Genomic DNA, 13361 nt, shown 5'->3' with positions numbered 1-13361 from the left:
GGAGAAACAGAAGCACAGCTGGAATACACCTCAGCGGAAAAGGGCACCTCCATCGCAAGTTGCAAGTGACGCAGGAAAAACATCACTATTAATAGGCTTATCAGCAAAAGGTCTGGAAGGAAAGAGTGTTTAAAGTGTTGGTGCTGACCTTGAAAGCCCTAAACGGCCTCAAAGGCCCAGTATACCTGAAGGAGCATCTCCACCCCCATCGTTCTGCCCGGACACTGAGGTTCAGCTCTGAGGGCATTCTAGCAGTTCACTCACTGTGAGAAATGAGGTTACAGGGAACCAGGCATAGGGCCTTCTCGGCAGTGGCACCCGCCCTGTGGAACGCCCTCCCATCAGATTTCAAGGAAATAAACAACTACAGTCATACCTCGGGTTACAGACACTTCAGGTTGCGGTTTTTTTGGGTTACGGACCGCCGAAACCTGGAAGTACTGGATGAGTTACTTCTGGGTTTCGGCGGTCGCGCATGCGCAGAAGCGCCGATTCGCAACCCACGCATGCACAGATGCGCTGCTGCGGGTTGCAGACGTGCATCCCGCATGGATCACGTTCGCAACCCGAGTGTCCACTGTATCTGGCTTTTAGAAGACATCTGAAGGCCGCCCTGTTTAGGGAAGTTTCCATGTTTGATGTGTTATTGTGTTTTTAATATCCTGTTGGAAGCTGCCCAGAGTGGCTGGGGAAACCCAGCCAGGTGGCCGGGGTATAAACAAACAAACAAACAAACAAACAAACAAATTATTATTATTATTATTATTATTGCAGACAAGGTTTCATCCACTGAGATTGCAGCACTTGCAGAGCCTCCCAGGGTCCCAATTTTCCAGGGACAGTCCCAGATTTTCAGAAGCAGCCCCAATTTCTGATTTGATCCTGGAATGCCCTGCTTTCCCTTAAAGGTAAAGGTAAAGGGGCCCCTGACCATTAGGTCCAGTCGTGGCCGACTCTGGGGTTGCGGTGCGGTGGACTGGATGATCCTTGAGGGTCCCTCCCCACACTACGGTTCTCTGATTCTGTCTGCCCTGAATCTTCACAGGGCGTCCACACTTTCTACGAGTGCTAAGAGGGAGAAAAACTTATTTCTATCCATTTTTCTCCATGCCATGCATCGTTTTATAAGCGCCTGTCGTATCACCTCTTGCTTTTTGTCTAAACTAAAGGTAAAGGTACCCCTGACCATTAGGTCCAGTTGCAAACGACTCTGGGGTTGCGGCGCTCATCTTGCTTTATTGGCCGAGGGAGCCGGCGTACAGCTTCCGCGTCATGTGGCCAGCATGACTAAGCCGCTTCTGGCAACCAGAGCAGCACATGGAAACGCCGTTTACCTTCCTGCCGGAGCGGTACCTATTTATCTACTTGCACTTTGACGTGCTTTTGAACTGCTAGGTTGGCAGGAGCAGGGACCGAGCAACGGGAGCTCACCCCGTTGCAGGGATTCGAACCGCCGACCTTCTGATCGGCAAGTCCTAGGCTCTGTGGTTTAACCCACAGCGCCACCCACATCCTTTCCCTTAGGACATCCCTATTTTCATCGGAGGAATGTTGGAGGGTATGGAGTTATGCGACCCTCAAGCCAAGGAGATAAGTAACTATACAATCTTTAGAAGACATCTGAAGGCAGCCCTGTATAGGGAAGGTTTTAATGTTTAACGTTTTATTATGATGGAAGCTACCCAGAGTGGCTGGAGCAACCCAGTCAAATGGGCAGGCCATTATTATTATTATTATTATTATTATTATTATTATTATTATTAACATCCCTATTTTCATCGGAGAAATATATCAGAGGGTATGTTTCTGCATCCAAAAGGCCTCCTTAGGCTTCCTTGCCCAGAGTTACCTCCAATTTTGATGGCGAAATGTTTGGTTCTCAAAATCCTGATATGTGCCATTATTCATTTGCAAAAGGGAAAAAGATCCGTCCAGCGATTCAAGGCTTTTTAGCTAATTGAATATCTGCCTTTTCTCGGTGCAGCAGGTACATGAAAATACATTATCGTGTAAATCAAAACCTCAGTGCAGCTGCCTTTTTTTGAGGTGGGGATGAAAGTGGAAGATCACTGAGAGTTTAATGGATGAAAACTGATGCCGTTTGTTAGAAGGAAAGGCATAGTTAATTCCTTCTTTCCCCTTCTCCCAATTTTCTACTATGGTCAAACACCAGACCCACAATAGAATTACATTTTCTACTGCAATCTGGAAAAAAACCAGTGGATTAAATCTTGCCCGCATCACGCATAATTTGATAACTTTAGTCGATTAATGTTTTTAAAGGCTTTAAAAAAAATAACACAGTTTTAAGGGTATAAAACAATCCCTTCCTCACCTCGTACAGGAGACAAGTGAACTCTCAAGTAATATATTATTATATTATATTATATTATATTATATTATATTATATTATATTATTATAATAATAATTTATTTATACCCCGCCCATCTGGCTGGGTTTCCCCAGCCACTCTGGGCGGCTTCCAACAAAGTATTAAAATACAGTGGTCTGTTAAACATTAAAAGCTTCCCTAAACATTACATTATATTATATTATATTATATTATATTATATTATATTATATTAATTATATTACACCCACCCACACACCCACACCAAAAGCATTAATCTGTCCGTATAACTCATCATCATCAAAATTCAAGTCCACAATATTCACAGCATCCAGAAAGTTTTCTACACAGGTAGGAGATATCTTTAGTTGAGTTTTTGTCGATTAATCTACTCGTGAGTTGGATTATGGCTTGCAGCAGCCCTCAGCAGCAATGCTTTCCAAAGACTGAACATTTTTGGACCTGTCCCAAGGTGAAAGACTTCTGGGAAAAGATTTATAATGAATTGAAAAAAATGTTGAAATATACATTTATAAAGAAACCAGAGGCCTTTCTTCTTGGAATAACAGGTTTGGAATTGCCCAAGAAAGATGTTAAATTATTTTTGTATGCCACAACTGCTGCTCGTATTTTGTTAGCTAAAAAGTGGAAAACTCAAGAATTACCAACAATAGAAGAATGGCAGATGAAGATGATGGATTTTTCGGAGCTAGCCGACCTAACCGGAAGAGTCCACGACCAGAAGGAGGAGGAGTATCAGGAAGAGTGGAATAAATTTAATGATTATTTAGTTAAATTTGTTAAGTTAAACTAACTGAAAACAGCTTGCAGATAGTTAATGGGCTTCGGATTTTATTTATGTTAAGTGATGAATTAATATGTTTAATTCCATAAGATGAAGATCTAAGGATGTTTAAGTTAAATCTCATAAAAATTGGGATTTGGAAAACCGTTAAAAGGACATGCAATGAAATTCAACCAAGGGGAAGCGAGGAAGTCACTTAACAAAGTTAATAACTGTAATTTTGAATAAGGTTATGATTTATGTTTGTCTGGTGTGTGTGTGTGTGTGTGTTTATAATATTGTGAAAACTAATAATTTTTTTTTGGGGGGGGAAACCAAAGACTGAACATTTAAAGCACAAACGCATTAAATATGGATTAAGAATCCAGAGCGACTCTTATTAAGTAAGGTCTCTTCTCTCCCTCCTCCCTGCTTTTCAGGTGTGGAGTTTGTGGTGCAATGAGTTTACCTGGAAGGGGAGCTCTTTGTCGACGGCTTCGCACTGAGAGTGATCTCGCCATGGGTGCCCCGACTCATCCACCACCCACTGTCCGTCTGGGCCGCATTTCTGGAACACAAAGCCACCTCGAACTGCAGAGGACATTTTGGGGAAGGAGGGGGAAGCAGCAAGAGGATACGAATAGTTTGATTATAATAATAAAAATACAAATAACGTATATCCATGACAATACAATTTGATTTCATACAGTGGTACCTTGGGTTACATACGCATCAGGTTACATACGCTTCAGGTTACACACTCTGCTAACCCAGAAATAGTACCTCAGGTTAAGAACTTTGCTTCAGGATGAGAACAGAAATCGTGCTCCGGTGGCACAGCAGCAGCAGGAGGCCCCATTAGCTAAAGTGGTGCTTCAGGTTAAGAACAATTCCAGGTTAAGAACAGACCTCCAGAACGAATTAAGTACGTAACCCGAGGTACCACTGTAGTTGTATTCCATTCTGCTGTGCTCAGAAGAATCATTGGTGCTGACATTTAAAGCCCTAAATGGCCTCAAAGGCCCAGTATACCTGAAGGAGCGTCTCCACCCCCATCGTTCAGCCCGGACACTGAGGTCTAGCTCCAAGGGCCTTCTGCCGGTTCCCTCCCTGCGAGAGGCAAAGCTACAGGGAACCAGGCAGAGAGGGCCTTCTCGGTGGTGGCACCCGCCCCGTGGAACACCCTCCCACCAGATGTCAGGGAAATAAACAACTACAGTCATACCTTGGTTCTCGAACGCCTTGGTACTTGTACGTTTTGGCTCTTGAAAACCGAAAACCTGGAAGTGAGTGTTCCGGTTTTCGAACGTTCTTTGGAAGCCAAATGTCTGACACAGCTTCGAATGGAGTGCAGGAAGCTCCTGCAGGCAATCGGAAGTCGCACCTTGGTTTTTGAACAGTTCCGGGAGTCGAAAAGACTCCCGGAACGGATTAAGTTCGACAACCAAGGTACCACTGTATCTGACTTTTAGAAGACATCTGAAGGCAACCCTGTTTTTGATGCTCAATGTTTCATTGTGTTTTTAATATTCTGTTGGGAGCCGCCCAGAGATGGCCGGGTTATGTATGTATAAGTAAATAAATATATAAATGTTATTATTATTATTATTATTATTATTATTATTATTATATAGAATCATAGAATTGTAGAATTGGCAGGGAACCCGAGAGTCATCTAGTCCAACCCCCTTGGTTTCAGAACCAACAGTTCTGAAAGTTAGCAAACATTGCAACCAGTCTGGGAGCCCAGACATAATAATAATAATAATAATAATAATAATAATAATAATAATAAATTTTATTTATACCCCGCCCTCCCCAGCCAAGACTGGGCTCAGGGCGGCTAACACCCGATATAAAAACAAATTAATTGAAATACAACTTAAGAACAAGATTAAAATACAACATTAAAACATTAAAATGCAGCCTCATTTCAATGGAAACTCAAATCAAAAACCTTTTGGGGGATGAAAGCATCAAGTCTTCACCAAGGCTAACTATCCAGACTGGTCCTACATGGGCCAGAAAAAGCCAGGGAAGTCCCCAAATAGGAGTTCCATCACAGGAGGAGAAAGGAAAAAGGAAGAGGGGGAAGGAATCAAATTGATTCCAAGACTTAAGAGATGAACGAACCGTATTGGGTGCCTTTGCATCTATACTTACCTTGCTGGTGCCAAGGCAGGTACCAGGGGCAAGGGACCTTGGCAGAGGTGTTCGGAAGAGCATCGCCCCAGCAGGCGTACATGTCAAATGTACGGTTGCACACCAGACCTGGAAGAAGGGCAGAGCAAAGGGGGAAGAGGTCGTTCAACGCTTTTGAAAGGGGGATTAAGCCAAGGGACAGAGCAACAGCAGGAAGAAGGGGATCTCTCAATGACTGCTGGTCATGGTGGCGTAATAGAACTTCTGCCTTCAGGAGAAGTCTACCTTCCGAATGGCAGTTGTTGGGGTGCCATGTTTGTGAACATTAACAAGTAAATCAGGTATCGGAAAACACCCGACCTATATACTTTAAAATGTGTTTGTGAAAGGGGGTGGGGGGAAAGGGGTTTTGGTTTGTTTGTTTCTTGTTGTTTTTGGTTTATATTATGTATTTCATGTTTTTTTATCTTGTGTTTTCGTGTCGCGAACCGCCCCGGAATCGACGGATGAAGGGCATTAATGCAAATTTAGTAAGCAAACGAAACAGAAATAAATAAAGCGAAATGCCATTCTCGGGGGAAATTGGACAAATTTCGGCGTACCGGCCAAACAGCCTTGCACAAGAAATTTCATTTGCAAGATACCGCTTATTGGTGACATTTGAAAATTATGGATTCCTGGAGAAGGCAGGATGAAAGAGAGGGAGGGAGGGTGGGGTGGGCAAGTTGGGACATTTCAAACCTGTGCCTCCTTTTGGAGATTCAATCACATGCTGTCAAATTCAGGTTGCATGATCAGATTGTATCTCATCAGCTTTGATCACGCAACACCTTTCATCAGCAACCTTGGGCAACAGATCCTTTTCTTCCCACCTACATCAGACTTTTTGCAATACGGAAAGTGAATGAACTGGAAAGCGGGGGTATGATAGGAATTTTGAGGTCTTAGATATATGTTAAATGTTCACAAGTGTACCAACCAAGCACATACATAGATCAGCACAGGAAGGCCAACCTGGAACCATTTTGATTCCCAAACTGACCAAATGTTTTCTATGCAAGGTCAAAATGGGAAACCTCCCCATTGTCTCTTTCCTCACAAATCCTGTTTTAAGGGCACATTTAAGATATGAATAAGGTGTAAGCCTGTGACCTGGCCCAGGAACTAAGTATTTATCATTACAAAAGACTGGCCAGGCTCCCCAGGCAATCCAATCAAGTGACCTGCCAGACAGGAGATAAACAACGACAGGAGAAAAACAACATTCAAATTTCTGTTTAGACCACCTTTTTTGTGATGTAGGTGTGATGTATCTGAGGGGTGGTCTTAGGTCACACCCCTTCTGTGATGTATGTATGATGTTTCTGGGGGTGGCCTTGATCTACAGGGTGGCAATTTCAAAAGTCTTTATAAGGCCTTGCGCGCCATTTTTCTGGGTTCCTCCTTTCTCCTTCGTGTGAGGGGAGCACCCTGTTGCAACAGATCAATAAAGATCAGGCTTACGAGCTGCTTTGCTTCTCAATATTCTCTGGTTGGTCTCTGTTATTCTCTCCTACCAATAGGGAACCTATGTAAGGACTCTATATGGGCTCTTGGATACCCCATAAGGGAAAAGGGCAATTTTTATTTACAACATGGGACAGCAATTACTTGACGCAACACTGTTTAACCTCTCTGCAGACACTGTGCAAACAAACCAGGATGGATGCTCAATAAAGCAGTGGTTTGGAAGAGACCTCATTATACTGCTAAAAGCATAAGAAAAACTCCGTTGCATCAGGCCAAAGGGGAAGAAGATCCCTTGCTCTCTCTCACTTGTGGGACGTGGGTCCTCCAGGATCTTGCGATAGCAGGCGGCCTGGTACTGCTGCCACGCCTCAAACATCTCTTTGGCCGAGTTTTCGGTGGAGCTTGCCTGCAACAGGGGAGAGAAATGAAACAAAAATAACAGGTACATATCAGCTAGTCACCTAAAAGTTTTGTCCAGAGTACATAAAGGTAAAGGGACCCCTGACCATTAGGTCCAGTCGTGGCCGACTCTGGGGTTGCGGTGCTCATCTCGCTTTATTGGCCGAGGGAGCCGGCGTACAGCTTTCGGGTCATGTGGCCAGCATGACTAAGCCGCTTCTGGCAAACCAGAGCAGCGCACAGAAACGCTGTTTACCTTCCCGCCGGAGCGGTACCTATTTATCTACTTGCACTGGTGTGCTTTCGAACTGCTAGGTTGGCAGGAGCAGGGACTGAGCAACAGGAGCTCACCCCGTCGTGGGGGTTCAAACCGCCAAACTTCTGATCGGCAAGTCCTAGGCTCTGTGGTTTAACCCACAGCGCCACCCGCGTCCCTTGCCAGAGTACATAGGTCTTCCCAAAGTTGCCTGATGTTTACTTAGGTTAGTTTCCCACTTATTATTATTATTATTATTATTATTATTATTATTATTACAAGCCTGAGCCTTGAAATTGCAGCCTGGTCCACAGAAAGCAAGCAGAGAAAGCAATTTCTATCACTTCACCACCACACCAAAGAAAAAGCTTTGCTTGCAGTTTTGTGTGTCAGGCCCCTGAACAACGGCACAGCAGCAGCCCACAAGTTCATTCCCCCACCTTGCCCCTTTCATTAAAAAAATAAATAAACTGAGGGCTTTGGGGCAGGGTGGGCTGCCTGTGCTTTATTAGGTTTCATTTGTTTGTTTTACCTGTTGTTTGGGTTGATTCTGAACATGGCCCAGTGCCCATCTTCCTGCTGTGATTTGGGTGTTTCTGTGGTGCCCATGTCTGTTTCTTAGATTCCCAAAGGTGCTCCAAGGCCCAAAAGAATTAGGCAACCCTCCCAACTTTACGATCAGTGCCGGATTTACATATAAGCAAAACAAGCTATAGCTTAGGGCCCCACTCTCTTGGGGGGGGCCCCAAAAAATTTAAAGGAAAAAAACACACCTGGATGTACATTTCCAAAATATAAGATAAAAAACAAATAAAATAAAACCTACATACAGCAACGGTGTTTTGTTTTATGTAGGCTCCTGTGATGTAAGTAATGGGCACCGCCTGCTAGCCTGCTCCCTTAAATATCACGGGTTTGCTCCTTTCTGTATATAGGGTGCCTACATTCTGCATAGACTGGTTGCATGGCAACATGCGCAAATGGCTTTAGATACCTATTAGGCCCATAAATTACCATATACAGTGGTACCTCTGGTTGCGAACAGGATCCGTTCCGGAGGCCCGTTCGCAACATGAATAGAACGCAACCCGTGTTTGCGTGTCTGCGCATGCGCAGGTCATGGTTCGCTGCTTCTGAGCATGCGCGTGAAGTCATTTTATGCGCATGCGCGAGCAGCGAAACCCGGAAGTAACCCTTTCCGGTACTTCCGGGTCGCCGCGGGATGCAACCTGAAAAAACATATCATGAAGCAAATGTAACATGAGGTTATGACTGTACTGTAGCATATATTCAACACAAAAAACAGCGGCCATTTGTTGTTGACAAAGGACAGCTGGACATATAAAGGGCCCCAAGGAAGCCAGACTCTCCTCCACCAAGGCCAGGGTCTTTTCAGTGATGGCTCCGACCTGGTGGAATGCTCTGTCCCATGAGACTAGGGCCCTGCAGGACTTGATCTCCTTCCACACGGCCTGTAAGACAGAGCTATTCTGCCTGGCCTTCAGTTTGAATTAGCCTGATCCTCTAGTCCCTTTTCCCCTTTCATCTTCTATGAAGAAACCCTTTCTGGGACCCCATATTTAAATTCTACCCTGGTCTCCTTGCTGGCCCTAGTAGGACCAACTTGGCCAGTTAGCCCTGGTGATCATTTGATGTCTACTGAGTGGGTTTTTTGTTATGTCCCCCCCCCCCCGAAAATGACCCCTGAATTTTAGAATTTTATTGATATTGATGCTGCATTCTGTGTTATATTTTATGCTGTTTTATGCTGTTTTTCAGTCACATTTTCATCAATGTTTTATATTTGCTGTGAGCCGCCCTGAGCCCGGTTTTTAAACCGGGAAGGGCAGGGTATAAATAACAATTTATTACTATTATTTATTATAACCTTCAGTAACTTAGGGCCTCATCAAACCTAAATCTGGCCCTGTCTACAATACAGTCATACCTCCGGTTTCAGACGCTTCAGGTTGCGTTTTTTTGAGTTACGGACCCCCCGAAACCCAGAAGTACCGGAACAGGGTTACTTCTGGGTTTTGGCGGTCACGCATGTGCAAAAGTGCTAAATCGCGCTTTGCGCATGCGCAGAAGCACCGAATCACAACCTGCGCATGTGCAGACGCACCGCTGCGGGTTGCGAATGTGCATCCCTGCATGGATCATGTTCGCAACCCGAGTGTCCACTGTTTTAGGATGCGGATGAGACCCTGCTCCTCGCCCCCAGCCTCACCTCCGCGTTCTTTTGGAGCAAGACAAGCAAAAGGAAGAGATCAAGGGATCCCTGCATGCTTTGGCTGCGGAACAGACACGAGGCCAGTGAGGGGCATCCATCTCAGGCTCCTCTGGCTAGCAGCCTTCTGCAGTGGGAGTCCGCCTCCATCCACACTGGACCCACGTTCGGTGGAAGAGTTCTGGGGGTGAAATAATAATAATAATAATAATAATAATAATATTTTATTAGTTATACTCCGCCCATCTGGCTGGGTTTCCCCAGCCACTCTGGGCTGCTTTCAACAGAAAATTAAAATACAATAGTCTATTAAACATTTTACATTCTTCTCTGTAGAACTACTATGCTCCATATTCCTTGTACGGGTTTGTTACCTGAAATTAAAAATCAATCAAAAAAAACATTTAAAAGAGAAAAACCACAGAGCCTTTCCAGACAGCTCCGATTTCTAGATGAGATTCAACTGCATACTGGCAAATTCGGGATGCTCAATCCACATTGACGTGGGGCTCTTGCTCAACAAACAGACTCCCCCCAAATATTTTTTGTGGCGAGGTAAGCGACAAGGACCCCTTCATGGATCACTGCCTTGCCGTGGCGAAGGGGCTTGAATAACTCAGAGAAGCTTTGAACTATGCTGAGCAGGGCACCTAAGATGGACAGGTCATAGTGGAGAGTTTTGACCAAACGTGATCCACCTGGAGCAGGAACCGGCAAGCCACTCCAGTATCCCTGCCAAGAAAACTCCATGGACAAAGACAACAGGCATATAAAAGTTATGACGCTGGAAGATGAGCCCCTCAGGTCGGAAGGCGTCCAACATGCTACTGAGGAAGAGTGGAGGACAAGTACAAGTAGATTCAGAGCTGATGAAGCGGCTGATCCTGAAGCTGAGGCTCCAGTACTTTGGCTACCTCATGAGAAGAAAAGACTCCCTGGAAAAGACCCTGATGTTGGGAAAGATGGAGGGCACAAGGAGAAGGGGATGACGGAGGACGAGATGGTGGGACAGTGTTCTCGAAGCTACCAGCATGAGTTTGACCAAACTGCAGGAGGCAGTGGAAGACAGGAGTGCCTGGCGTGCTCTGGTCCATGGGGTCACGAAGAGTCGGACACGACTAAACGACTAAACAACAACACAACAAGCGACAAGGAAATGCACCAGAAAGTGTGGGACGATGCTTGCTTGACTCAGCTTTGTCTAACCTCCCTGCAAACAGATCAGAATAAATAGGTCACCTGGAATTTAACCGATACTCCCCTGTTGGGCAGAGGTTTATGCAGGCTGCTGTTGCCGGTTCCCAAAATCTGGGCTCCTTTTGGGTCCTTTTCTGCAGCTAATCCATTTCCCTCCAGCCCGAGTCCCCTTGCCCCTATATTCCTAGGCCACAGAGGGCTGCTCAAAACTAAGTGCCCTAAAAATAGGCCCTAGACTTCCCATTCTGTCAGCTGCTGTTCCGGAAGGTTCTCACGGGAACCCGCCAAGAGTGTGTGCTCAGCAAGATGCCTTGAGAGACCGACTCCCTCCAACCAGTTGCCCTCCGCCAGCTTTGGCTGTGATCCCAAGCAGCCGAAAGCAGGCTGGTGAATGCTGCTCTAACCACTGGGCCGCACTCCGCTTCTCCTCCCTCCTTTCGCTTTTCAGGATGCGAAAGAAGCCCTCGGGCATTTATCCACAAGCTGTCAGTGTCTCGTTTCCGCGCTCAGCGATGTTTACTTGGCTAAAAGCTGTCAGGAGGAAGTAAAAATTGGAAATCGATGCTCACTTCTCCGCAATGCACTTTAAAAACAGGAGGGGGCCGGCCTCATCTGGCTGGGCACATTAGGGGCACAGCGGCAGGACAGAGGAAACAGGGAAGGGACAACAAGGCAGGTCATGTGTCGTCTTCTCCCCGTAATTCCAAACAGGGCAGGTCCAAGACATTTTGCTCCCTGAAGCAAAGGGCAAGTTGGCATTCCAGTTTCATGTACAGAAGCTGATTTGACCGGAAACTGAATCTTATTTGGGCACCAATATCAGAGCCATGATCACTGCAGATGGTGACAGCAGCCACGAAATTAAAAGACGCCTGCTTCTTGGGAGAAAAGTAATGACAAACCTAGGCAGCATCTTAAAAAGCAGAGACATCACCTTGCCAACAAAGGTCCGTATAGTTAAAGCTATGGTTTTCCCAGTAGTGATGTATGGAAGTGAGAGCTGGACCATAAAGAAGGCTGATCGCCGAAGAATGGATGCTTTTGAATTATGGTGCTGGAGGAGACTCTTGAGAGTCCCATGGACTGCAAGAAGATCAAACCTATCCATTCTGAAGGAAATCAGCCCTGAGTGCTCACTGGAAGGACAGATCCTGAAGCTGAGGCTCCAGTACTTTGGCCACCTCATGAGAAGACTCCCTGGAAAAGACCCTGATGTTGGGAAAGATGGAGGGCACAAGGAGAAGGGGACGACAGAGGACAAGATGGTTGGACAGTGTTCTCGAAGCTACCAGCATGAGTTTGACCAAACTGCGGGAGGCAGTGGAAGACAGGAGTGCCTGGCGTGTTCTGGTCCATGGGGTCACGAAGAGTCGGACACAACTAAACAACAACCAGAGCTGTGCCATCTTCCAATGCCTCACTGCTTGTCCCTGGCACCTGCGGAGACTGCCTTACTCTCATACCCTCCGAGTGTCCTGATTTCCCAGGGGCAGTCCCGCAATTACAGAAGCCATGCCAATTTCTGATTTGACCCCAGAATGTCCCGCTTTTCCTTTTTTTGCTCCCCTCCATGTTCTGGAGAACAAGTAGTGTGTCTGTGCGTAGGTGTAAAAAAAATGGGAGTCCTGTTTATCCTGAAAACGAAACACCTGTGGCAAATGAAGGAAATTGTGAGGATGGCCCTTCCTGTAATTTTGAAGGAAAATGTCACCAATCCACATTAAACGATTTCACTGCAATGTTTCAGCAGCCAGCCATTTCTTAGGAAACGTGTGGACTGTTTATTATTGTCAATGGAGCCTTATACTGCAGTCCTAAGCAATTTTACTCAGAAGTAAGTCCCACTAGGTTCATTAAGATTTTACTCTCTGGTATGATCCTGATCATTCCCTCAGTTGTTGTTTCTTCTTCTTCTTCTTCTTCTTCTTCCTCCTCCTCCTCCTCCTCCCCACCTTTTTCATATCAGGGACTCAAGGCAGCTTACCCTTAAAATTTTATTTTGTTCCATTTATCTGTTGACGGTCTTATACACTTTCCCTTCCTTCACACATTTTTTTCTTTACAAAGACCCTGTGAGGTAGGCTTGGCAGAGAGAGTTGCAATTGATGACTGATGTAGATGTGTCATAGCTGTAACGTTTGCCTTTTTTAAAGGGAAATTCCCTTATTCCGAATAATAATAATAATAATAATAATAATAATAATAATAATTTTTATTTATACCCCGCCCTCCCCAGCCAAGACCGGACTCAGGGCGACTAACAAGCAATAATAAAAACAAGTTGAATGAATACAACTTATAAACAAAATTAAAATACAACAGTTAAAATATTGAAACATTAAAATATTAAAAGGCAGCCTCATCACAGGAGGAGAAAGGAAAAAGAAAAAAGGAATAGGATTCCTCGCAAGAAAAGAGAAAAGTTGACAGCTATGGGATGTGAGCCTTTGACATCTATGTGTGCAGGAGATGAAAAGGCGGGAGAAACTTCCG

At 45.2% G+C, this 13361-nt stretch overlaps 1 protein-coding gene and 1 long non-coding RNA gene across 2 annotated transcripts in view; both read right to left on the bottom strand.

Moving 5' to 3' along the window:
* The window catches only part of LOC308484612, a 190423-nt gene that overhangs the window by 163273 nt on the left and 13789 nt on the right, over positions 1–13361 (bottom strand). The window lies entirely within an intron of this gene.
* LOC308484215 (gastric inhibitory polypeptide receptor-like) overlaps positions 1–13361 on the bottom strand; it is a 30850-nt gene that overhangs the window by 11410 nt on the left and 6079 nt on the right. Inside the window, exons 2-5 of the mRNA XM_081018969.1 lie at positions 9672–9852; positions 7093–7192; positions 5299–5406; positions 3605–3726 (exon numbers count right to left, since the gene is read on the bottom strand). Of these exons, the coding sequence (XP_080875095.1) occupies positions 3605–3726; positions 5299–5406; positions 7093–7192; positions 9672–9728 (387 nt within the window). The 5' untranslated portion in view covers positions 9729–9852. The remainder of the gene's footprint in view (positions 1–3604; positions 3727–5298; positions 5407–7092; positions 7193–9671; positions 9853–13361) is intronic.

The sequence above is a fragment of the Podarcis pityusensis genome (assembly GCF_964106645.2).
Source record: "Podarcis pityusensis genome assembly, chromosome: 8".
Taxonomy (NCBI): domain Eukaryota; kingdom Metazoa; phylum Chordata; class Lepidosauria; order Squamata; family Lacertidae; genus Podarcis; species Podarcis pityusensis.
The sequence above is the reverse complement of the archived record's forward strand: the minus strand, read 5'-3'. Positions and strand labels throughout refer to the sequence as shown.